The 27219-nt window shown below is 44.2% G+C and overlaps 1 protein-coding gene across 2 annotated transcripts in view; it reads right to left on the bottom strand.

Annotated features, from left to right (window-relative positions):
- The window catches only part of HDDC2 (HD domain containing 2), a 43717-nt gene extending 35754 nt beyond the window's left edge, over positions 1 to 7963 (bottom strand). Inside the window, exons 1-4 of one of the 2 annotated variants that reach the window (XM_045009856.1) lie at positions 7782 to 7963; positions 5744 to 5865; positions 2675 to 2777; positions 391 to 459 (exon numbers count right to left, since the gene is read on the bottom strand). In XM_045009856.1, the coding sequence (XP_044865791.1) occupies positions 391 to 459; positions 2675 to 2777; positions 5744 to 5865; positions 7782 to 7856 (369 nt within the window). In that variant the 5' untranslated portion in view covers positions 7857 to 7963. The remainder of the gene's footprint in view (positions 1 to 390; positions 460 to 2674; positions 2778 to 5743; positions 5866 to 7781) is intronic. The other variant, XM_045009854.1, reaches the window with a different exon arrangement.
- Between the last annotated feature and the right edge of the window lie 19256 nt (positions 7964 to 27219).

Raw genomic sequence — 27219 nt, forward strand, 5'->3', positions numbered from 1 at the left:
CACTGTCGAAGTTAAAACCATAGTCTTTTTTAAGGTTATGTTAGTTACTTATGGAACAGCACTATCTAACCAGGTAAATACACATACTAAGCCAAATCCCACCCTGTTATGTAAATCAATCCCTCGAATGCAGTGGGGATACACAGATATAAGAGCACAATTTGGGTCATTATACCGAATTATTTTGTTTCCTTTATGAAAAAGGGTTCAGAAAGTTGCTGCCATACAAACATACCCTCAAAGAAAAATTCCAAACCCATCTTGCTCTAAAGGTTTTAGAATAAAGAATATGAACTTCAGTAGGCATCAAACACCATGAAAATAAGACAATTGGTTGGTCCTGTTGTCAGCAATAATATGGAATAAATGCATCAAGTGATTTATACTTACTTCCCAGAGTTCATAGATTTCTTTTCTCAGGTCTTCTGATAGCAGCTGGGTCAAATGTTTCATAGCTGCCTGAAAGACAGACTCCTGCTTTCATTTGGCCATTATCTGAGTACAATATATTTTCCTTTGTTTTCTGGAAAACAATTTGTCCACCACCACCTTTGCATAAACAGTGAATCATCTCTCTCTCCACAGCTACACACCTTCAGTACTAACTCTGCTGATGGAACAATAAAAGCAATGGCTACAGAATAGCTTCTGCACATCAGACCAGCTCAATAAATTGCAGAAGACTAACCCCAAGCAGCAGAAAATAATCTGAAGCACCATCCACTGACCCCAGTTACCAGATATTGTTTAACACTGTTTTGATGCAATACCAAATTATTGGTATGAACAGTGGAATCCTCTTTGCATGTTGTTCCAACTAACCAATTACATTCTAGTCCTACTCTGTTTCCCCAGCAATACTTGGGTCCTAATTGGAAACAAACAACAATAAAAGCAAGGCCAAGGGGTAGGCAACCTATGGCATGTGTGCCGAAGGCAGCAAGCGAGCTGGTTTTCAGTGGCACTCACACTGCCCAGGTCCTGGCCACTGGTCCAGGTGGCTCTGCATTTTAATTTAATTTTAAATGAAGCTTCTTAAACATTTTAAAAACCTTATTTACTTTACATACAACAATAGTTTAGTTATATATTATAGACTTATAGAAAGAGACCGTCTAAAAACATTAAAATGTATTACTGGCACACGAAACCTTAAATTAGAGTGAATAAATGAAGACTCGCACACCACTTCTGAGAGGTTGCCGACCCTTGTTTTATGCCAATATACAGTTATATCGAAACTTACCACTCAAGGTGTTATTTTATACAAAGATAGCACTTCAGAAGTATAAATATTTAGGGCTCAATCCTGCTCCGGAAGAAATCAATGACAAGACTCCTGTTTGCTTTAATGGGACCAGGAGAAGCAACAGGCACGTAGGGCCAGATTTTTTTAGGTATTTGGTGTCCTAAAGATGCAGACAGCTTCCTAGGCCCTTTTGAAACTCCTACTAGGCACCTACCTGCATCTTTAAGTACCTAAATACCCTTAAGTCTGGCCCTTAGTGGAGAAACATTTCCAGCAGGCATTAGGGAAACAATTTTTATTATTATTATTATTTTTTTTAAGAGTACACTCCAAACAGGTACACAGTAGAACAGAACAGACAATGTTACAGTGAATAAAGATAGCATTTAAAGAACTCTGAATTGCCATTTAATCTTTTACGTCCAATCTTCTTTTCAACAGGAACATATTGTTAGAATTATTTTTTTAAAAAATCTAAATAAAATGGTAAGCACAAGAGTGGCAGAGAATTCACTGTAAGATTGTTTTTCTTTTAGACTCTTTAAACAACTTATTTGTATCCCTTGGAAAAGATCATCAAGTAGGGTGGTGCCCTCTAGCTGTAACTGTAGGAAAACTGTTCCCTTTTAGCTTTAAATAATACAGAGAGCCAGAAATGACAAAACTGTGATTAATGGATATGTTTGTGGCCATCATTAAAGCCAAAGACTATGTACTCAGACAGTCGCATTTGTTTGTCAGGCTCGCTGATTACCTGCCACACAGGCGTACTATAAGAATAACCAGGTAAAGTTTGTATGATACTTTGGAAGTTTCCAGTGCAGGGGTTCTCAAACTGAGGGTTGTGAACCTCAGAGGATCAGAAGGCAGTTACATGTGGGGGTCATGAGCTGTCAGCTCCATGGGGCTGACAGCCACGAGGCCCCATTACATTAAATTACCCCCACCGCATTTTTAATTTATAAGGGGCAGTCACACTCAGAGGCTTGCTATTTGAAAGGGGTCAACAATACAAAAAGTTTGAAAACCACTGGTCTAGTGCCATGTGTCAAATATTAACTATCTGTCCCTCTCTCTTCTGACCTGTGCCTCTGCTTCCCAGAAAACAAGCATGGACATACATGAGCAACTTCACTAACATCTCAGACTACTGAAAATCCAGTCAATTCATTTGGCAGGTGGCTGATGTTTGGGTTCTTTCAAAAAACTTCCCTTTTATTATCCTGCATTTTGTGGTATTATGTAGACAAGTCAAATTAGCAGGGGTTTTTAGTGCTACTCCTTGGCATACAGAACGTGTATTTGTGCATGTATTATGTTGTTTTGAGGGTCTCCCCAATAACTAGTTGTTCACCTCTACAAATAAAGTGCAAAGCCTTTACAAAGTTCTACAGAGTGCCAGGCTGCATCTGCAACCATACCAACCTCCTCTCGCTGATGTTTCTCCTCTTTGGAGATGTTATCTGCAGGTGCTATATCTCCAACAATGCATTCAGCCATATCATGAACCAGAGCTAGTCGTACACATCTGATAAGGAGAGAAACACTGTATGATTAGCCAATACACTTCATAGTTACACTTTGTTTATTAATAAGCAGAATTGATAAACTCTCCCTCCCCCCTTATATTACAATAGATCAGCATTAGTGAAATAATTTTCCATCCCATAGTATATTTGAATCCCAATTTCTCGTTACTGTTATGTATGAAAAGATATTTGGATAGATATCCAAAACCAGAAAGCCCGGGGGGGGGGGGGGGGGGGGGCGGCGAGGGCGGAGCAAAAGATACTAAGTGACAACAGCGTAGTTACCTAGCATATCATTTACCAACCCCTACCACATAAAAGCTAAGGACATTATCCATTATACACTACTCACATGATAACAATGTTTGCATTTACTAAGTATAAAGATATATGGAGCCCTGCCAAATTCAAAATGCCACCTGACAAAATACACATATGTAGTTAAGTTAGCAACTCATGGTGGCACAGCCCAGCCTTCTTTAACAGAGTGCAGTAAAAAGCCATCAGCAAATTAAGTGCAAGTTGCAGGACTAGAACACAGATCTAGGGAACGCACTAAGGCTCACAGGCTTCCAGCCAAGTCAGTAAACCTCTCTGTGCTGTAGCAACCTCATCCAAAAAAATGTGTCTGTCAATGATGCTTTGTGCTCTGACCATATCCTGTAGATCTCAAAGCACTTTACAATGGTGGGTAAGTATTCCTAGTCTGATTTTTCAGTTGGCTCAAGTTCATTCATTCCTCTGGCACAATGAAATAAGGGTGAAGCTTGCTCAAGCAGGAGACAGAGCTTCTCAAGGTCCAGCCCAAGACTGTGGAATGAACTCCCCCAGATTCTAAAAACCATCACAAACCTCAGCACCTTCTAATCTACATGCAAGGCACATTTTTTCCTCACTTTGCCTTCTCTAGCATATACCTATAGTGGGAACGGGGGCAGGGGGTGGAGGAAGAAAAATGTGTATTTTATTTTTTAAAAGCTCCAAAACACTCCACTGCATGCACTTCCCCCCAGGAAAGAATGAGCAGAAAAACATATGACAGATGTTAGCAATATTGCTTAATGCATTTACTTGAAGGCACTGAGATACTACTGTGATGAGCATGGTAATAGAACAGGGCAATTATCAAGTACATCCAGTCCCAGCTTCTGGCAGTCAGAGGCTTAGGGAGACCCAGAGCATGGAGTTGCATCCCTGATGATCTTGGCTAAAAACCATTGATGGACTTATCCTCCATGAACTTATCTAATTCTTTTTTGAACCCAGTTATACTTTTGGCCTTCAAAACATTCCCTGGCAATGAGTTCCACAGGCTGAGTGTGAGCTGTGCAAAGAAATACTTTTTTAATCTGCTGCCTATTCATTTCATTGGGTGACCCCCTGGTTCTTGTGTTATGTGGAGGAATAAATAAACCTTCCTTATTCACTTTTGCCACACCAGCCATGGTTTTATAGACCTCTAACACATCCCCCCCTTAATCATCTCTTTTGCCTGGTACTGAAATTAGGCTTACCAGCTTGTAATTGCCAGGATCACGTCTGGAACCTTTTTTTTTAAGAATCAGCATTTATATTGGGTATCCTTCAGTGATGTAGTACAGAGGCTGATTTAAGTGATGGGTTACATACCACAGTTAGTGGTTCTGCAATTTCATATTGGGTGAATACTATCTGGTCCTGGTGACTTATTACTGTTTAATTTATCAATTTGTTCCAAAACCTCCTCTATTGACACCTCAATTTTGGACAGTCCTCAGATTTATCACCTAAAAAGAATGGCTCAGGAATGGCAATCTCCCTCACAACCCTCCGCAGCGAAGACCAATGCAAAGAATTAATTTAGCTTCTCCCCAATGGCCTTCTCTTCCCTGAGCGCTCCTTTAATATCCTCAATCATCCAGTGGTCCCGCTTATTGATTGGCAGGCTTCCTGCTTTTGATGCACTTAAAAAAAAATGTTGCTATTAGTTTTTGTATCCTTAGCTCGTTGCTCTTTATATTCGTTTTGGCCTGCTTAATTATACTTTTACACTTGACTTGCTAGAGTTTATGCTCCTTTTTCTTTTCCTCAGTAGGATTTGACTTCCAGTTTTTAAAAGATGTCTTTTGGTTTCACCACCTCTTTTACTCTGTTGTTTAGCCAGGATGGCTTTTTTTTTTTTTTTTAATTTTTGTGGCCCTCTTGCTTTTTTGGGGGTTGGGAGGGGCAGGAGAAGAGAGGCGGGAAAATAACTTTAGTTTGAGATAATTTTTTAAAAGTTTCTATGCAGTTTGCAGGCATTTCACTCTTGTGACTGTTCCTTTACATTTTCATTTAAGTAGCTTCCTCATTTTTGCGTACTTCTCCTCTTAGAAGTTAAATGCTTCTGTGGTGGGTTTCTTTGGTATCTCCCACCCACCCCTGGTTGTTAAATTTAATTACATTATGGGCACTATTACTGCACATCTTGGACCAGATCCACTTAGAACTCAATCAAAAACTGCCTCTCCCCTTGTGGGTTCTAGGACTAGTTGCTCCAAGAAGCAGTCATTACTGGCATCTAGAAATTTTATCTGTGCATCCCATCCTGAGGTGACATGTTCCCAATCAATATTATGGTTTTTATTTCTCTCAAGTGTTAACAGAATCTCTGTCAAAAGCTACATAAAATATGGATTTTGCTTCACCATGCACTTCAAACTCTTCTGAACGGGATTCTTCAGCCTTCTTATGTACATCTCTTGAGAGAAATCAAGCTGGAAGCTATTCTGTGTTAGCAGCCTGTCCAAGCCTCCACTTTAACTAATAAAACAATTCCTCAGTCCTCAACTCCAGAAGGCACATAGCAACTTGTGAAAGAATGGAAAAAATATCAATTTTGATTCCCCCTCTGTATTCTAAAACTCCTTGCCAGAATGTGATGAATAATTAGTTCTCAGTTCCCAAACCTTGAGACAAGCCTGATCATCACCATTAGTATTCTTACCTGTCTTTATTAAGTTGTTTATCTTCAGTTACCAAAGCCATGACTGCCATCCTGTACATATGATCTGACACACTCTCTGGTTTCTCTACATTCCTGTACACCCAGCCTGTTCGTGGTACTCTCTGCTTGGAGAAAGTTTTAACAATATAAAACATTTGAATAAACGTTCTGAAGAATTTAGATACCAATGGAAATTTGTTTCATTAAGGTTAACCATTTCCTTCTCATGCATAAAGGAAGCCTCAATGTTAGTTAAAAATAAATGTTACAAAGCCAGAGTTAGTTTGAAAGTACAGGCGATTGATCCTATGACAAGCTCTATTGCAATATACTACACACACCACCAGAAAATCTGTCCTTTTCAGCTTTCAGAGACCATTTCAGCTTGATTACCCACACGCATTCAGTATGAATAAATAATATTCAGCATTTAAATAGCACTATACCTCTTCAAAGCATTGGTCACACATTAACTACTGTAATTAATCTTCACTCCATCTCTCCAATGTAGGTGTAATTTGTATTATCCCCACTTTACAGAGGTGGAAATTGATACTAGGTACAGTTAAATTACTTGCTCAGAGGAACTAGAACGGGGTAGGCAACCTATGGCACGCGTGCCAAAGGCAGCATGCGAGCTGATTTTCAGTGGCACTCACACTGCCTGAGTCCTGGCCACCAGTCCACGGGGCTCTGCATTTTAATTTAAGTTTAAATGAACCTCCTTAAACATTTTATAAACCTTATTTACTTTACATACAACAATAGTTTAGTTATATATTATAGACTTATAAAAAGAGGCCTTCTAAAAACGGTAAAATGTATTACTGGCACGCGAAACCTTAAATTAGAGTGAATAAATGAGGACTCGGCACAGCACTTCTGAAAGGTTGCTGACCCCTGAACTAGAATTAGATTCAAGAGCTTCTGAGGTAAGCCCCATGCTCAGTCAATGACACTTTTTGGATCAGCCTTCCATCCCTCAGCCGCCTGCCAATCTGCATGTGGTTCTGCTTCAAATGGTTTTTGCCAGGACCACTCTGTTCTGTACTGGGAGCAAAAGTCTTTGGGTTTGGCTAAAAACATTAAAAGCGGGACTAAATAATTTTTCAATTGATCTCATATTTTAATACAACCATGGTAGTTAAAGCCAAGTCCAGAGAAACGTCTGTGGCTGTGTGTGTCTGTAGCTATCTATAGGGACTTGGATCCAGGCTGTAGTATGATAACCCCCTGAGATGTCACAAGACCAGTGGTGCAGGCAACACAAAGGAGTCAAGGAAACAGAGGAGCAGCATATGCTTCAGGCAGGCTCAAGCACATAAACTGCAGGAAAAGAAGACATGAGCTGCTGTACTCAGCCTTCACTGGAAGCTAACTAACATACAAACTGAGATACAGCAGCAGTGGGTTTCTCAAGCAGAATTTTCTCTAACAGATCACAGAGCGATTTAACGTTTTTTATCCAGAGACTTGCACTGACATTTAGCTCAAGAGCTCTAGAAAATGACCCACCTACTGACATTTTAAATGGGGGTCGATGGAGGAAGGGATGGGGACTCAAGTGTGAGCCTGCAGCAAATTCCTAGCAGGGGTCTATTAACTGACAAGGAAACCAGGCACCGGGGTTTGCTAACTGAGCACAAGCCAGGGAACCTAGAGCCCCCGATCTCTAGCCTCAGCGCCGCCTCCGACTCGCTCTTGTGGCCTCGGGCCAAGTCAGTTCCCGCCCCGCCGGGCCCCGCAGGGGAGGCGATGGAACCCGGCGCCGCCTCGCGGGCAGGTCTGGAGCCCGGCCCGGGCCCTGCTACAGGGGGGTTAAGCCCCGTACCGAGCACACGGACCCGGCGGGCACCTGGCGAGGCCCAGCTCGAGTCACGCAGGGTTTGGTTTCCATCCGGAGCGCGGGTGGCTGAGCGCCCCCCGCCCCGCCCCGGTCTCCGGGCCCTGGACTCCGCTCCCCTCCCTCTGGCCAGGGCCTGTCCCCGGCTCTTCCCGCCGCCCCACGCCCCGGCCTGGCCGGCCTCAGCCCCAGCACCTTGAGCTGCCCCACCAGCCTCAGGAACTGCAGCAGGCTCCCGGCGGCGGCGCCGCCCAGCGGGGCCGCGGCCATGGGGCGGCCGGGGCAGGGGCAGGGGCAGGAGCAGCGGGGCTCGCCGAGGCCGCCTCGCGCGGGGCGGCTGCTGCTGCTGCCGGGACCCGCCTCGCGAGCTGCACGGGGGGGAAGCGAGCCCCTCCCCTTCCGCTTTGTCCCGGGCGAGCTCGGGCACCCGCCGGCGCCTCCTCCCCTCGCTGGAGCCCCGCAATGGCCGAGACACCCCAAACCCTAGTGCGAGGCTGGGCCGGTGGGGACCCGCCCGCCAGAGAGTCTCCGGGCCGCCTCCTGCGCCCGCGGACCTGGAGAACTGGCGGGCTCCTTCCCCGGCCCTCAGAAGCGGCCGAGCACGTTTTGCACCGATCTGCTGGGAAAGTGAACACCAAGGGGGGAACATTTCCGCCCTAACCAAAGCCGAACTTTGCAGAAAGTTACACGTGTGTAGTCACATAGGGTTATAATGCAGCTCGGAGCAAGTGGCGAATGGACTAACCTCAGGTGGCCAGCCTGAGAAGGGGCCAGACTTTACCAATGTACATTGCCAAAGAGCCACACTAACACGTCAGCAGCCCCAGTGGCAGCTCTGCAGATCAGAGCCTCCCCCTCACTCCCTGCACCTTCCGATCAGCTGTTTCCTGGTGTGTAGGAGACTTGGGGGGAGAGCGAGGGCAGGTAGGGGAGGGAAGGGGTGGAGTGGGGGCAAGGCCTGTGGCAGAGCCACGGGTTGGGTCAGCACGTTGGAAAGTTGCAGGGGAGGCTCTAGCTTTTTGGCCGCCCCAAGCAGTCATGCGCGGGAGGCGCCCCAGAGCCGCGGGAGCAGCGGACCTCCCGCGGGCATGACTGCAGAGGGACCGCTGGTCCCGCGTGGCTCGGCTGGACCTCCCGCGGCTGCGGACGGCTCGCGGGTCCGGCGGCTCCGCTTGAGCTGCCGCAGTCATGCCTGCGGGAGGTCCAGCCGAGCCGCAGGACGAGCGCCCCCTCCGCAGTCATGCCTGCGGCAGGTCCGCTCATCCCCGGGCTCCGGTGGACCTCCCGCAGGCATGACTGCGGCAGGTCCGCTGACCCAGCCTGACGCCCCCCCCCCCAGCAGCAGGGGACGCCCCCTAGATTTTGCCGCCCTAGGCACCAGCTTGTTTTGCTGGTGCCTAGAGCCGCCCCTGAAAGTTGGCACCTGTAGCTCCCAGAGTTGGTGTCTATACAAGAAGCTTTTGTCAAGTTGCCAGCCAGCAGCATTTTGCAAAGTGATGGACTGCTGCTCCATCCTGGATTTCAGATGCCAGCTCGATGCTCCAGTACCACAACACTCCTGGCTGAAATAGGGGTAAAATGGCATCCCATACTGATTTAGTAAGGGATAAGCAATTATTTACTTAAACAAGGAACATCCCTTATAATACAGGACTGTTGGCAACCTGATATCTGGGCTGCAGGAAGACACCTATCTCTGTTTGTGATCCACAGCTGGGAGCCCCTCCCCTGGAGTCAGATGGTTGCACCTAAACCCTTGCAAGAAACAGCATAGGCACAGGCACCTGCCTACTTCCACACAAAATGGCTGGGGGAGGGTGGTGGAGAAGGGAGTTTAGCTCAGTGGTTAGGGTACTCACCCATTTTATGTGGAGTTAGGCGTGCTTTGACCACTCCTACAGGATTTGGGCCTCACAGACAAGCTGAACAGAGGAATTCCTATCTTTCCCTGATCAGAGGGTCACACTGGGGTGTAGGCAGGAGCCAAGTGTCTGGATGCATGCCCAGAGGCAGAAATTTAGGTGCCAAGGGACTTTTACCGTAACAATTTAGGCATGTACAGGGTCAGGTAGCAGCTGAGCAGGGGTTGTGTAGCTCACACTGGTGACTAAAACTGGGACTTGGGCATCTAAATCCCTTTGTGGATCTGATCTTATTGTTTTAACTAGTTGGCTCTTGTCATTCGACTTAAGGTTCCTTCCTTACAATATGTATCCAAAAAATAAGAACTGTGCTGTTATTCTGAGCATAAAACTGAAATATGTTGGGGTCAAGTACAGTTAAACACTGGGGACACAAAATGAAAGGGGGGAATCTTTACATGTCAAAGAAAAAAGGAGCAGAGGTGGACAGCATCCAGCAGAGTGGGACTGAAGTTAGGTAGTATCATTTGAAGCAAATTACTGGGGGACTATACAATTGACCAGAAAGGGCAAGAGGATGATTAAAATTGCCAGTTCTCGGAGCTAGGACAATGTCTCTTTACATTCTTTGTACAATGTCAAGCATCTAATACACTGTCACCTAGGTAATAATAATAATAAAGGGAAAAGACAGTATTGATGGAACTTAAACAGTTTAGATGGAACTTAAACAGTTTAGATAAAAAAATAGGACATAAAGGGATAAAGCAAGTGAGCAAGTACTCCTTCTTTGTTTCCTTACAATACATTGCTTACAGGCATCCTTTTAGCACTTCTATAAACTGAAATAAATACACACACTATTTTACCTCACACTCAATATCTTTTAAGCCCTCAGATTTCTTTGCTAAATTTCACATTGCTAATTAAAATGTCAGACAGTGGTCTGCATTTGGCAATTTTTTTCCGGGTTTTAAAACAGAACGCTAGCTTTCAGGAACAGTTTGATGAAGTTGGATCATTTTTTCTAAATATCCAGCCATCAACGGCAACACATTTTTTTTTGCTTTCATGCATATTTAAACAGTGCTCCTGAATGAATTATAAAATCCACATTTTATTTTATTTTTTTTCAGAGTCAATCCTTTAAATGCTGTCACCAGGACTCCATCAAGTAGAGGCCATGTATCATAGATAGGGTGACCAGATGTCCCGATTTTATAGGGACAGTCCCAATTTTGGAGGTTTTTTCTTATATAGGCACCTATTACCCCCCACCTCCATCCCGCTTGTTTACACTTGCTATCTGGTCACTCTAATCATAGACCCAAAGGCCATCATATTTGGCTTAATTTTCACAAGATTTTCATGTATCTTACAGAGTCACACGAGACACAAGCAAAATCTCCCCCATTCTCTGTAAACTTGTCAAGTACATTCTGAATTCTAGGCTGTTATGAAGTGACATGGGAATGTAATAGCATGAGGTTGGCCAGGCTGATATGTCTCATTCAACCCTGTTTTATCTTTAAGGGTAGCTATTAACAGCACTGCCACTGCTGTGACCAATTTCTCTCATCACTTTACAGAAGGAAATAAATCCATTCTCTTTAAGCAGCAAAATCACAGATTTTTTTTTAAAAGTGTTTAATAAAACTAGTCTTCCAAAGTTTGTATCAATTAAAACACATATTCAACTTATGTGGGATAAAATTGCCTTGAAAAACATGTGAAATATGCTTGTATTTAATATTCTTTACAACTTGTATGTAAGCAAAATTGCATTTTTTTTCGACCTGCTCTTGGTCAAATCACACATAGATTATGCATGTGAGTAATTCCATGTAACTTAATGGAACTTCTTACATGCTTAAAGTTAATCACATTACACTTAAGTCTTTATAAGTACAGGTCCTGATGCTGCATTCAAAGAAAGGCAATGCCCAGTAATCATTATCCTTTTGAAAATCCCCAGCTTTTCTTTTTGAGGTACCCTTATTTAATTCTACAGGCCCTGAATTTGCCATGAAGAGCACTGACCTGCGCTAATGGTGGGCTAAATTCCAGGAGGACTTGTGTTTCGAGGGATGAGTCTACACTAGACATTTTTTTCTTTAAAGTCCTCTTCATTGCTACCTCTGCACCAATGGTAGTGATGATGAGAGCGCTAATGTTGACAATCCACTAGCGCTTTAACTACTATGTCGTCTAAACCTGCTCAATCAGGATGACGTGGTGGTTAAAATGTCAGTGCTTATTAGCAACTTGAATACACTAGCCCTCAGAGGATCAGTACCGGCACCTGTGGGAAATATTAAGAAAAATATCTAGTGTAAAGAAGGCTGGGAAGGCACAACCTCTCTCTGAACTCCAGAGTGTGTAGGTAGAGTGTACATGCTGCATTAGCTACTGAGCACAGCATGTTCTGCATGTGACAGCTCCCGATTCATGTGTAACCCAATTTCTGAGTTGGGTAACCCAACAATAGAAACACAGTCAGGGTTTCTGGTTTCTTGTGATTACTGTGCTACTTAATGCAGAAACCTTTGCAGTGGACTTTAAAACTTTCCCTATAGGCAGTAAAGGTAATTGAAAGGTTTAAGGCCCATTCTTGTTTCTTTAATCCCAGATTATTTTTATTTTTTGCTTCTTCTTGAATAAAGAGAACATCAGATGAAGAAATACCAAAATGCAATATTCAAGTTTTTAATCCAGTGCTTTGTGCTGAGGTAATTGTGTTTAATGATGACAGATGGCGCTCTCTGCCAACAGATCTTTACCTCAGATACCTACTAGCTGTCACAAGACTACCAGGCTTAAATCACTTTTTAATCCTTCTAACAAAATAGCTTTGGTTTGTGCTTTACGCATTTCAAACAATAATATAGAAGCCCCAAAAGCAAAAGCCAGAGGCTAAAAACTCCTCTGTATACGGCAATTATGGATATATCTAACTGTTCCCTGATGAGATTCATGAAAAAAAGGCATTTGGAATCATTTGTCGTCGGTTGACAGAAAGGGAGGTTATCTAGTTCGTTATATATCGTTCTATGATGACATCTCATAGGCTTTAATAACCAGGGGCAATAGCCTCTCATCCTGCACTAAAAAAGCATTGATGAAGACACTTACTGCAGTCTTTTACTTCCCACAGTAGTGCTGTGTTATTTCCTTCGTGAGGCAATCTCAGTAACAGCGCATAAGAGATTAATGCAAACTCTGTTTATTCCAATAATCCCCAGGTGCAAACTGGCCAAGTAATATGGATACCAGGCCTTACACATATAAGTGATGTGGCTCTGATCTCCCCGTATCCACACCTTACTGCTAGTAGCATGGCTGGCCTTACATCTGTGGTGCTTCATATATTGGCTCTTCGCTTCGCAGTCACCTCTGCATAACTCTGTTATGATGACCCCTCTGATGGGGGTGAAGGGTTGCAGGGCAGGCAGGTAGGCAAAGTTAATGTTACTATGTGGAAAATATCCATGCCACATAGAACAGCTGCAGAGCATTAATATACAGTAATGCCTTTTGTAGATATCAGGCCAAGTTCAGTCTTGATATAGATAGCTGGGTGCAACTTCATTGACTTCCATGGAGTTGTGCCCATTAAAGCTAGGACTGAAGATAGTCAAAGATCCTGTGCAGTGCTTCAGTATAGTCAAGCTGTTCCACTACATGCATCCGATGAAGTGGGTATTCACCCATGAAAGCTCATGCTCCAATACGTCTGTTAGTCTATAAGGTGCCACAGGACTCTAAGCTGTATATAGCTGATATACACCATTTAGACCTGTGTAAGTATAAGTATTACCTACATATGTACATGTATACACTCACATTTTGCCATATTAAAATGCATATTGCTTGCTTGTGGCCAGCATACCAAGCAATGCAGATTGTTCTTTATTAGTGACCTGCCCTCTCATTATTTACCACTCCCCCAATTTTTGTGTCACCTACAAAATCTATCAGGAATGATTTGATATTTTCTTCCAAATCATTAATAAAAATGATAAATAGCGTGGGGCCAAGAACTGATCCTTTCAAGACCACACGACAAACAGACACATTTCAATGATGATTCCCCTTTTACAATTACATTTCGAGACCTATCAGCCAGTTTTTAATCCATTTCACGTGTTTTTATATCTTTTCTAGTTTCTTAATCAAAATGTGATACCAAGTCAAATGCCTTACAGAAGTCTGTTACATCAGCACTAATATCAACTTTTTATCAATCAAAACTTTATCAAATTTATAATCTCGTCAAAAAAAGATATCAAGTTTGTTTGACAGGATCTATTTTCCATAAACCCATGTTGATTGGCATTAATTATATTGGCCGTCTTTAATTCTTTATTGAGTCCATGTCAGCCACTCCATTCAGGATCGATATCAGACTAACAGGCCTATAATTACCTGGGTCATCCCATTTACCCTTTTTAAATATTGACACAACATTAACTTTCTTCCAGTCTTCTGGAACTTTCCTAGTCTTACAAAACTTATTGAAAATCAACGTTAATGGTCCAGCAAGCTCTACAGACAGCTTTTAAAACTCTTGGGTGCAAGTTGTCTGGACCTGCTCATTTAAAAATGCCTAATTTCTGTAGTTGCTGTCAGGGGCAGCAGGTTTGTATAATTTTTGGTGGTGCCCAGAACGGGTCCAAGGCCCTCTCCCTCCTCCCCCCCATGAGAGGGGTTTGGGATGTGGGAGGGGCTCAGGGCTAGGACAGAGGGTTGGGCCGGAGATGAGGGGTTCATGGTGCAGGATGGGATTCGCGGCTAGGGCAGAGGGTTGGGTTGTCGGGGGGTGAGGGCTCTGGCTAGGGGTGCGGGCTGTGGGGTGGGGCCAGGGATGAGGAGTTTGGGGTGCAGGCAGGCTGCCCTGGGCCTGGGACCAGAGAGGATGATTCCCCCCTGCCCTTTCCCTGCCGGCAGCAGCGAGCTCTGGGGGAGGGGCCCTCCTCGCCTCCCCCGCAGCACACTCACCCTGCACCACTGTCACTGCACATGCTCCTAGGACACCTCTCAGGTCCAGGAAGCCTCCTTGCCTCCCCTGCTCTCCTGTGGTGGGTGCTGGGGGTGGGGGCTGCCATCACGTGTGTGCCTCCTCCCTCTGCAGGTGGCGGCTCAGCCGCTGCCTCAGCCTGATGCCAGCACCGCTCCCTTTTGTAGCCAGCAGTAGCAGCGGCCAGCAAGGGAGCGCAGCGCAGAGTGGCAGGGCAGCCGCCAATGCCCAGGGCGCAGGTAGGGATGCTCCAGGGGAGGCGAGCGGGGGCGGCAGGCGGAGTCGGGCAATGCTCTGGGGGAGACACGCAGCGCAGCAGGCGGAGCCAGGGCAGAGACCCGGCCCCGAACATTGGTGGAGCCAGGCCCCCTGGCCCTGAATATTGCTCGACCATGGGGACCACGGGCCCATATAACTCACCGACCCTGGCTGCTGTTTAACATGTTCCTGAGATCCTTGCCTGCACTTTAAACCTCCTGCATGTAGTGTTATTGTATCCAACAATCATTTAGGAAATTGCATTACCTACAGGTGACATAGTAACAAAAACATGCATGATAATTAGCATAGAACAAAGTGTCCTTCTGAGAACATGGTTGGGGAGGAGTGGAGGGGGGGATAGATGGAGTTTCTATACCTCTGATTTTATCAGGACAGTTAAGGAGTAAGTTACCATGACCTATGAAAGAAAAAAAAAGTAGTTTCCTATGTATACGGAGGAATAACAGTGGAGTGGATAAAAGGTGAGGTTACCAGAAGACCTTGAGGAAAGAGAACAAAAAACTCAATTTAAGAGCAAATCAATCCTACATGCTCAGAAAGTTTCTAATGTAAAAAGATAGATGAATTAAAGGATCAGGTCATATTGCCTGATCAACATCATTTGATCTTCTGCTATTGAAAAAGTCCCATGCCTTTCTAAGTCACTGGGCTTCCCACAGGATGGAAGCAATGCAAATTTTAAATGAAACTACAAATCTGACATAGGAGAAAACTGCTAAACTGAAAACAATGCTCCTTGCTTCAGTATTGATCAGTTTCCCTTTGCTATGAGAGGATGCATCCAAATCACAACAGAGAAGGCCTCTGCATTCTGATATGACAAATAGAGGTTACAAGCTGAATGGAAGCATCTCAAACTTCTATCTCTGAGAGGTTCATACTCTGTGAAGATTTCGTCTCTCTGCCTTTATTTTTTTAAAAGGTGACCTGCTAAGGAAGAAAAATGTTTGCATGTGTGATTCTTATGTGTTTCCTTCTTTATGGTGCAGAGGTGGCTAGGTTTTTGCTTTCTCTTTATTTTATTGATTGTTTTATTAAACACACAAAAAGATCTGGTCCTGTATGGGCCACAAGAATATGAAGCCTGAATAACTTGTTCATTGGTAACATTTGTTCAGAGAGTAAAAGTTGGGCAATTGAGAGGGGAAAGCAGTTTGTATCAAACAGGATAGGGTTTTTGTTTGTTTGTTTGTTTGTTTTTAAATAATACCTGTTTAAATGTTAATTACTAGTTAACATTTTGAATAAAGGAAGCCTTTGTTAGAGCTTCAGCTCCATCATCCCTTCAGTTAAGTTTGGACAATAAACATTCTATAGGCCTCCAAGCAAAACCAAGGCAGACCACACTTGCCATTACTGATTTTTCTAAGATAATAACAAGCAGTAAGAAATCTTTAAAGGAAATGTAAGCCCTCCTTTACCTATCCTTTGCCAGGTGTCCTTGTTAAGTCTATAGCCCTTTCACTAGTTACATTTTAAAATGAGTTTAGAAGGAGCTTTTCAAAAGGCACAAATGGGAATTAAGTGCCCAGCTGACACTGAAAGTCAATGAGAATTGGGTGCCTAACTGCGCTTTGTACCTTTCAAAATCTCCCCTTTACTCCTGGTGAAATGTGCCAGTTTAGCAAAAGAAACTGAAGTTCTTTATCAACAGGAAAAAGCTCAATTCTGAAATGTACAACCCCCATCCCCCCAACCACGTGCCTGATGTAGGGGCAGCTTCTATGACTTAAAAGTTAGTTCAGTCCCATTGTTTTGTTCAATCCTTAATCTCTCTGCTTAGGCTGCCATTAACCGTGTCAATTGTGGTGGTAATGTGTGTATGAGGGGAGGGGGTCGTCTTTGTGCTATTTTTTTAATGTGCACTTGCCCCCTATGAGCTGGAATGAATCAAATTAATTTCATGTAGATCATCAGGTCGCCTTCAGATAGTAGCAACTTATAGTCACTGCCAAGGTAATACAAATAATAAACAACAACAATAATAATGCCCTTTAAGTATCAGAGGGGTAGCTGTGTTAGTCCGGATCTGTAAAAAGCAACAAAAAGTCCTGTGGCACCTTATAGACTAACAGACATATTGGAGCACGAGCTTTCATGGGTCAATACTCACTTCATCAGACGCATGATCCTTTAATGCCTTTAAGTGTCTGTTCTAAAAGATTCTGTTTGTTTCTCTACCCTGCCCCAATGTGTTCACAGAGTATTGCAAGTTAGCATTTGAGGTGAATTAACATCAATATGCCATATTATTTTCATAGTCTATTATCACATTGTATAAACCATGTAAACTATGGGCTGTGATCTACCCACAGTCTTTGAGCACAACTCCCATTGATGTCAATAGGAATGCTACATTTATTATTATTTGTTTTTAATACAAATATTACTGTAGTGCAGAGAGGCCTTGGTCAGGCTCAGGGCCCCATTGTGCATGATGTTATACAAACATATATGAAGACATGATCTCTACTCCAAAGAGTTTACAATCTAAGAAGACTAATGACATGAGTGGAGGGAAAGGGATACCAGCAAATATATGAAGAAAGTCAAATATTAATGGTATGCTATTGGACATGACCAGTCTATTCATAGTGAAAGTTCTGATGAACTTTTTTCTGTGTCAAAATCTCTGCAAACAGGCATATTCAATTATTTGCAATTGTTAAATGAAGTTTGTCCAAAGAAGTTCCTGGGATCTCTACAAACTGTTCCTTTTGGCTATTCACTGCTTTTTATTCGTAGTGTATATCTAAGTCAGATGATATTGTTTCTCGTCCATATCTATTGGATAACTGACTTTTTATATAGAAAAAGAGCAAATACCCCTGTTCCCGTGCAAAAATGTGTTTGTGTGCAAATATCAATATTCATATGAACAGCTATTCTCCAAACATTTGTATGAACAGAAATCCATTCACAAGAATGTTCTTAAATAGCCTGAGAACAGCCCCCAGCCCATGTCCCCACCCTTCTAGCCCCCTACCCAGGGCAGGTGGAGCTCCCCAGAGCTGCCCGCATGGCTTTTACCCCGACCCAGCTCCGGATTCTGACCTGGCCAAGGGGTGGGGCCTCAGGGGCCAAAGAGCCACAGCCGGGCCATGGTAAGAGCTGCCCAGGCAGCTCTGGGGAGTTGCAGACCCTCCATGTGCCCTTGGCAGGAGGTCCAGGGGGGGAAAACTGGGTGGGGGCTGCTCTTGAGCCCCCCATCCCAGGCAAGTGGAGGGTCTACGGCTCCCCACAGCTGGCCGGGCTCCCTGGGCCGCTCTTACCTGGGGTGGGCTCCAGCTTCCGGCCTGGCCAGGGGCAGGACCTTTGGGGGAAGAGGAGGGGTAGGGGGCTGGGCACTTGGCAAAAAGTGGACGGAAAAAACTAGGATTTCCAGGTGTCCAGTCGGCAGCGCAGCGGGGCTAAGGCAGGTTCCCCAGCACCCCAAATCCCTCATCCCCGGCCCCACACTGCAGCCCTCACACCCTGCATCCCAACCCCCTCCCCCAGCTCAGAACCCCATCCCACACCCTAAACCCCTCATTTCTGGCCCCACCCCAGAACCCACAACCCCAGCCCAGAGCCTGTATAGCCTCCCACACCTTAACCCCCTGCCTCAGTCCAGAGCTCCCTCCCATACTCTGAACCCCTCGGCTCCACCTCCCAGCCTGGAGCACCCGCCTGCACCCCAAACCCCTCATCCCCCGGCTCAACCCCAGAGCCTGCACCTCCAGCCGGAGCCATCACCCCCTCCAACACCACAACTCCCTGCCCCAGCCCGGAGCCCCCTCCCACACTCTGAACTCCTCATTTCTGGCCCCACCCCAGAGCCTGCACCCCCAGCCAGAGCCCTCACCCGCTCCTGCACCCCAACCCCCTGAGCCAGCCCGCTGAAAATGAGCGAGTGAGTGAGGGTGGGGAGAGCAAGCAACAGAGGGATGGGGGATGGAGTGAGTGGGGGCAGGGCCTCAGAGAAGGGGCAGGGCAGGGGCGGGGCCTCAGAGGAAAGGCAGGGAAGGGGGCGGGGCAAAGGTGTTCGGTTTTGTGCAAGTAGAAAGTTGGCAACTCTAGGACAGGTCTGTCTACTTTCAAAAGTGGGAGGGCCATGGCCTTTTGGCCCTTTCCTCCCCAAATCCAGCACCTCGGTGTGCCACTGTAAGGTCCATAGTGTAGACATAGTCTGAAACACTGAATTAATCATGCGAGGCCTATCTATGTAGTAATTAGTCTTGCTGGCATTTAAGTTGTACAGAGCTTAGTGTTAGGTCAAAAAAAATTGTCGCACTATAATAACTTTAAAAAGTTGTTTCTGTCTCAATTAGTGCTGTATAGTTCCTTAAGAAAAAACATTTCTAAACTGACAGCTACAAAGAGAAACCCTGTATAGGATGTTTGGCTAATCCCCTCCCTGATCTCGGTTGGAGTTTGGTGATTTTTGGTTTTCTTCTAACATTTCAGGGTGTAAAAGTAACTGTTTAACTTCTCCATATTTTCAAACTTCAGTGCTCAGAGGGGCAAACTCCAAGGAAAACCCAAGGAGTTGCAGTAAGTAACTTCAAGGGAGAACTCCATGGTCTTGCAATAAGTGGTTTTGGTGACTTAGGGCTGGTCTACACTAGAAGCACTACATCAGCACAGCTGCACCACTGTAGTGCATCTAGTGAAGACGCTCTATACCAATGGGACAGCGCCTTCTGGTCAGCATAATTACTTCACCTCTGTGGGAGGCAGAAGCTATGTCAGCGGGAGAGCATCTCCTGCTGACATAGTGCTGGTGTGGACAGTGCTTAGGTCGCTGTAAATTGCACTGCTCAGGGGTGTGTGTGTGTGTGTGTGTATTATTCACACCCTTGAGTGATGTAAATTAGATCGACTTAAGTGGTAGCGTAACCCTGCCCTCAGTAGGTAGCACCTCCGCTGAGTTAATGCAGAACCAATGCCCATCATGGTGTTAGGGGGCACTGGGCTGCTGAATTGCCATCTTTAACTGAGACAGTGACCAATTGTGCTCACTGAGAAACCTGATGCTACTTTTTGCACAAGTAGGGCTGTGAAGCATAGTATGCTGTTCAATTTCAGGCAAGATGCCAGCGCTTTGCTATCTAAAATATACACTGTACATTCAGTGGGTTACAGTATTAGTCACGCCCCTGCTGACAGTGTCAGAGGCTTCTGTAGACCCCCCTCTCCGTCATTCTCTGCCTCCTCCCCAAAGTCTGGCACAGTGGCAGTTTTAGATACCTTGCTGGGCTGCCACTTTCAGCTTTGTCTTTCACCTTAAAAAAAATTCTCCACTGCTCGATTTTGATGACTGACATGGTGGTGGTAATTAATATCAATAATCAGCAGGTGACAGCATTTCCAAAGCTGACACTTGATTAGAAAGCAAAGTATTAGTGATCTAAAGTGTGCTGTAAAAATAAGTGAGAAAAGGCCTGTATAAAAGGAACAATGCAGACCTGTTTGAACCTGTAAGGGAATAAAGCAGAACTGACAACAATTTACCACACTTATTTGTCCCAGTGAAAAAGCTCATTGCACTAACTTCAAGTGAGTTGCACCCACTTAAATCAGGAGTCATGTAGACGGTTATATTTCATAGTCTTGATTATTCTGAAATACATCTATTGGTCAGACTCTTCTCTCATATTGGTGTAAATCAGGAGTCGTTCCACTGACGTCAATGGAGTTACACAAGTACAAGTGAGATAGGAATTAGACCATATCTCTCTACCTTTAGCAATATATGTCCTGATTTCCCCCTCTCACACAGGGAGATCAGAGTATGGAATTGATTGATGCTGAGGAGTGGGAAGGAGCACAGAATTGGTGGTTTTGGACTTGTAGAAGGGGGAACTATAGCACTGATGGACATTTTTCTTGAGGGTGGACTATGGGTGGGATTTGCTGAGGTGGGCAGAAGAGTATTTTATTCAAGAAATATCACATTTATTGCTGACTAGGCCAGTGCCAATTTTTGAGGGCGTCTTAAAATTTTGGCAGCACATCACTGCCTACTTCATCTTTACCATTTGCATGAGTATTTGGGGATATCTGGGTGTAGATCGCACACCTTATTCTAGGTATAGTTTTGTACGTATCTTTTGCCCTCACGACATTAACAACACTTAGAAGTATCAGAGGGGTAGCCGTGTTAGTCTGGTTCTGTAAAAGCAGCAAAGAATCCTGTGGCACCTTATAGACTAACAGACGTTTTGCAGCATGAGCTTTCGTGGGTGAATACCCACTTCTTCGGATGCAAAGATACCCACTTCTTCTTCTTTGCATCCGAAGAAGTGGGTATTCACCCACGAAAGCTCATGCTGCAAAACGTCTGTTAGTCTATAAGGTGCCACAGGATTCTTTGCTGCTAACACTTAGAAGGTTACAGAATTAGTCGCTAGAAATGATTGGGACCTTTTTGGTTCTAAGTTTCTCTTGTAATATACAATCCCTGTATACATAAATGTAGATCTGTTAATATATACTTACGATTTATGTGTTCTATTAATAAAATACTTGAATTTCATCTCACCCTTTACCTGTTTAAGGGCATCAAGCCTTATGAGATTTGTTTGTTTCATCTATTTCCAGTGAATTTTTGTATAACTTACTTTGCTGAAGGTGATTAGAAAATCCTTATTATTCTAACTCAATAGTACTAACCTGAGACTAGACAAAAAAGTGGGGGAAGACAATAAGGTTTTAGTTAACTTTCATTAGAATATATATTTCTTAATTTGATCCTTGGTGTTGCTTTTTGTAATGGCAGCTGGGAGGCTTTGAAAGTGCTATATAAAAATATGAATGATTGACTGACTGGTTGAAAGCCCTATAAAGATGTGAATATCCTCACCAAGCATGGAAACATCCCTGACTGCTGCCTCACTGAGGCTGCTGACCCTGCTTGTAAATCATACTTGTAAGGTCATTTCCTTTCCTGATTAGATCAAAATAGTGGCACCAATGTGAATATGTCAACATGGAGATTTCCTACTGGGCTCATTTTCCTTTCAGTGATAAATGGATGTGTGGGCTTTTTTTTCAGTTGAGAAACAACTTTACTCATGTAGAAATATATCTCCAAGCTGCCATAGGAGTATTCAGAATGATTTCACTTAACAGTTACAATCCATGGTAAGTATTGCATCATCTTATATTAATGCACAGCAGAGAGCAGCTAGAGCCCTTCCGATCAAGGCGGGATGCCTTTCTGGAAGATATGCTTTAACCAAACACAAATTATTGGGCTCAATACAGGGGTAACTGGGTGAAATTTAATGGTCTGTGGTATACAGGTCATCAGACTAGGTGATCTAATGGTCCCTTGTGGCCTTAAACTCTAAGACTACTTAATTTAGCATTTGACTTTGCAACCGGTTTATAGTACAAAGGGTATATAAAGACTTCAAATGAAAAGAATGGTCACCATAAAAATCAGTAATTACAAATCCCAATCCAAGAAATGTTTAAACACAAGGCCAGATTCACTGCTGACGTGGGCCCAATCCTGCAAAGTGCTCTGTGTCTACAACCTGCAGTGGGGTCTTAACACTGCTCAGAATCAGGCCCTTACGCCCAATGTAAGTCAATGACTTCAGACAGCAGCTAACTAGTTCTGAAATTGACCAGAGCAATAAAATGGTTCCTAATCATTTCTTGATTGTAAAAAAAAAAAAAAAAAGGCAAGGAGTTCTGCTTAGAAGTTCATGAGACAACATGGCACAGGCATTTGAGGAACGGGGAGAAAAGGCTTCTTGTACTCATATCCAGGGGCAAGCACCAATGTGGCTAGGAAGTGCAGGTGCTGCACTAGATTAGCATAGAATCATAGAGTCTCAGGGTTGGAAGGGACCTCAGGAGGTCATCTAGTCCAACCCCCTGCGCAAAGCAGGACCAAACCCAACTAAATCATCCCAGCCAGGGCTTTGTCAAGCCTGACCTTAAAAACCTCTAAGGAAGGAGATTCCACCACCTCCCTAGGTACCCCATTCCAGTTCTTCACCACCCTACTAGTGAAAAAGTTTTTCCTAATGTCCAACCTAAACCTCCCCCTCTGCAACTTGAGACCATTACTCCTTGTTCTGTCATCTTCTACCACTGAGAACAGTCTAGATCCATCCTCTTTGGAACCCCCTTTCAGGTAGTTGAAAGCAGCTATCAAATCCCCCCTCATTCTTCTCTTCTGCAGGCTAAACAATCCCAGTTCCCTCAGCCTCTCCTCATAAGTCATGTGCTCCAGCCCCCTAATCATTTTTGTTGCCCTCCGCTGGACTCTCTCCAATTTATCCACATCCTTCTTGTAATGTGGGGCCCAAAACTGGACACAGTACTCCAAATGAGGCCTCACCAGTGCTGAATAGAGGGGAATGATCACATCCCTCGATCTGCTGGAAATGCCCCTACTTATACAACCCAAAATGCCATTAGCCTTCTTGGCAACAAGGGCACACTGTTGACTCATATTCAGCTTTTCGTCCACCGTAACCCCTAGGTCCTTTTCTGCAGAACTGCTGCCCAGCCATTCGGTCCCTAGTCTGTAGCAGTGCATGGGATTCTTCCGTCCTAAGTGCAGGACTCTACACTTGTCCTTGTTGAACCTCCTCATATTTCTTTTGGCCCAATCATCTAATTTGTCTAGGTCCCTCTGTATCCTATCCCTACCCTCCGGCGTATCAACCACTCCTCCCAGTTTAGTGTCATCTGCAAACTTGCTAAGGGTGCAGTCCACACCATCCTCCAGATCGTTAATGAAGATATTGAATAAAACCGGCCCCAGCACCGACCCTTGGGGCACTCCACTTGATACCGGCTGCCAACTAGACATGGAACCATTGATCACTACCCATTGAGCCCGACCATCTAGCCAGTTTTCTATCCACCTTACCGTCCATTCATCCAGCCCATACTTCTTTAACTTGCTGGCAAGAATACTGTGGGAGACTGTATCAAAAGCTTTGCTAAAGTCCAGAAATAGCACATCCACTGCTTTCCCCTCATCCACAGAGCCGGTTATCTCATCATAGAAGGCAATTAGGTTAGTCAGGCATGACTTGCCCTTGATGAATCCATGCTGACTGTTCCTGATCACTTCCCCCTCCTTTAAGTGGTTCAGAATTGATTCCTTGAGGACCTGTTCCATTATTTTTCCAGGGACTGAGGTGAGACTGACTGGCCTGTAGGTCCCTGGATCTTCCTTCTTCCCATCATTGTTGCCTTCTAAGATTGCAAGATTAGGGCAGAGCCATGTTCCCCTTTGTCCCAACTGGCTGGTGAAAGAGGGTGATGCACAAGCTGACAGAGTTTCTACTTCAGCTTTTCCTCTGGAGTCCCAGCAGGAATTGGGCTGAGTCAGACAGAATTTCTCTTGCAGTGTTAAACCATTCTCCAGCTATGGCTGGAATCAGACCACTTTTGGGTATGTCTACACTGCAGCTGGAAGGTGTAGTTTCCAGCTCAGGTAGACATACACATGCTAGTTCTGATTGAACTGGCATGTTAAAATTAGAAGTGTAGCTGTGGGATCCATGAGTGGCGGGATGGGCTAGCCAGCCTGAGTGTGTGCCTAGGGACTCAGATGGACTCTTATTCAGGATCACTTGCTCAGCCCACTGTTTTCAGTGCATTTCTACACTTCTGTTTTAAGGATGTTAGCTCAACCAGAGCTTGTGTGGTTATGTCAACTGAACTGGAAATTACCCATCCAGTTTATACCCTCAGTGGACCAGAAAATCTGGCCCAGAGAATGCTGAAAGAAAGAAAATGGAGATAAAAGTAAAGAATGAATGTGTGGGATGGTATGAGAGAAACAGAAGGGAATGAAGTGGAAAAAGGTATCATTTTTAGCCAAGATGAGCCAAGAAGGGTGGGTTTTGGTTTGTACAAAATTTGAGAATCCAGTTTTGGTTTTGAAAAACCTAAAAATATCAAGGGCATTTCATATCTTCAAATTTCATTTTATCTGAATTGTCAGTGTTTGACAGGGAAGCATAAGGAGTGAGCAGATGAAAGGTTCTGATTCAGACTCACCTCTGATCTCAAAAGTTAGGACATTGATTTGTGCTCCTATGCTCCGTAGGGCATTACATATTTGCACCTAAAATGGTCTTGTCTAATGAAGTCTTTGGGCTTTATAGGGGTATCTGGGTGAAAGTTACTGGTCTGTGTTATACAGAAGGTCAGACTAGATGATCTAATGGTCCTTCTGTGAAAAATCTCCAAAAGAAAATCAGTCATTGAAGGCAAATTCTGAAAAATGTCTCCAGCTCTCCAAGAGCTTGCTACACAAAAAGATCTTCTGATGCAGCGCATGAGCTGCATACATGCAACCCTAACTTAATTTTTAAAGTTCTTCTTGCATCTTCCAGTACATAGACCCAATTCATTTTTTGAAAATTTAAGCAAAAGTCCACTCAAGCCCCTTCTCTACCTACACTACATTTTTGACATCTTCATCATCTGGACCCATGGGAAGGAGACTCTGGAAGAATTCCACCATGATTTCAACAGCTTCCACCCATCAGCCTCAGTCTGGACCAATCTACACGGGAGGTCCACTTCCTAGACACCATGGTACAAATAAGTGACAGTCACGTTAACACTCTTTCTTCCATGTCTATAGCTTCTCTCGCAGCATAGTTCTACTGCACCAGGGTAGGGGGGCTCCCTACACATACAAGCCTTCACTTTTTTTTTAATTTCCAAGGAATTTATTGTGATTTGTTTAAAAATGGAGAGAAAACTTGGTAAATGCAGAAAACAAAGGGCAAGGAGCAGGAGTGCCCAGGACTCACCACCTTCTATTCTCTACAGAGGTTGGATGGTCTCAGCTGCTGGGACCCATTTTCCCATCCTTTTTGCTCCCTGCCTGCATAGAGGAAGTGAATGCAGCTGCACTGAGGGGCCAGAGTCAGAAGAGAGCTCTGTGAAGTGCAGAAATGCAGCCGCAAGGGGAAGGGGGGGCAGTACTCGTGGGGTGCACCTTTCTGCTCCCCACAGGCCTGTTTGCTGCAGCAATTAGTCGGTCTCAGCTGCTGAAACCCAGCTCCTGCTAGTCTCGCTGCCCCACTGCTCAGAGGAAGTGAATGGGGTTGTGCTGAGGGGAGCAGAAGGCTTTACCCCAGGAGTACTAAAACCCTCTAACCCCCACCCCACCCCCCGCTGCACACAGCCCCATGTTGACCCCAGCCCTTCAGTTCTGTCCCAGGAGCTTCCCCTGCAAAAAAAATCAAAATTTTTTTTTTGGTGTTTGAAAAAGTCAACATTTATGGAAGAAGGGGGAGGGAGTCAGAAGTCAGTAAAACCCAATTACTGACTTTTTAAAAAACCCAGGAATTTTTTGTTGGCGAGGGGGGGCAGTGAAGGAGATCAGTAAATACTAATAACAAAGGGCCATACCTATATGACACTGAAAATGATAAATGTTTGAAACAAACCTCCTGAATTGTGTTCTTATATTTAATTTATATTTTTTTGGCCAAGAGAATTCAGACAATGGAAGTAGAAAGGCACTAGCGAGAGTCAGTGCCAAAGCTTTGGGTGAGAATCTGCATGTTTGTTTTTTACACATCTCCTTTGTTAAACACACAGACAGACACAGACATTGGAGAGGAAAACACACATTTTTTAAAAAGTTATTTGAGGACAGTTATATTAGATCCATATGTACGTGGACATCTAGTTAACTTTAGTTTATTTGCATACTGCACTCATTCTATTGGTTGAAATGCTTGGCAACAGCTGTCCTGATTTCATATACTCTAAATAGTCATATTTGATTACTATGATATCAGGTTATGAATTATATCCCTCAGATAACATTATGGTCTTTTGTTACTATCTGCCAATGGGGTATTTGTTACATATATGTCTCATGCCAGGATATCATCAGGAGGCTGTAATTTGTGCAGCCATACTACAGCCATGAAATATAGATATACGTATTTTGAAGTGTGATAAAAGTCCAAGATAGCTTATTCAGCATTCATCATCAATAGAACTGCAGTGTGCATGACAAACTCAAATAAGTGACTGACTGGAGCGTAACTTCAGAGTAAGTTAATTAGCCAACAATGAGCTGTCCTGAAACACAACTTTTAAAAGTATAAACTTGCCTCCCATTCTTCTGTTTTCTCCATTCTTCCATAGCAAATAAACTTACAAAAAATTAGGGGAAATTTTTGTGTAAGTTCAGACTAAAATTGGAAAAGGGCTTTACGTGCTCTCTCCGTGAGGTCTGCTGTCCAGGTAGACACCACTGGAACTCTGGGAGTAGCTTCCTAACCAGCTCCCCTGAAGATTCTCTCCCCTCATAAGCCATTATTAGGCCCAGATTCCTTACCTATAACTGCCATCCAACTACTTAGGCAATTAACTGTCACAAGTGGAACTGGGTTGGCTCATTCTTACTGGAGCCTGTCACATGTAGGCTGGGTGCATGACCCCCTCACGGGCCAGCTGCACAGGACACTATCACTTAAACTTA

Source organism: Mauremys mutica, chromosome 3 (assembly GCF_020497125.1).
Source record: "Mauremys mutica isolate MM-2020 ecotype Southern chromosome 3, ASM2049712v1, whole genome shotgun sequence".
NCBI classification, from domain to species: Eukaryota; Metazoa; Chordata; order Testudines; family Geoemydidae; genus Mauremys; species Mauremys mutica.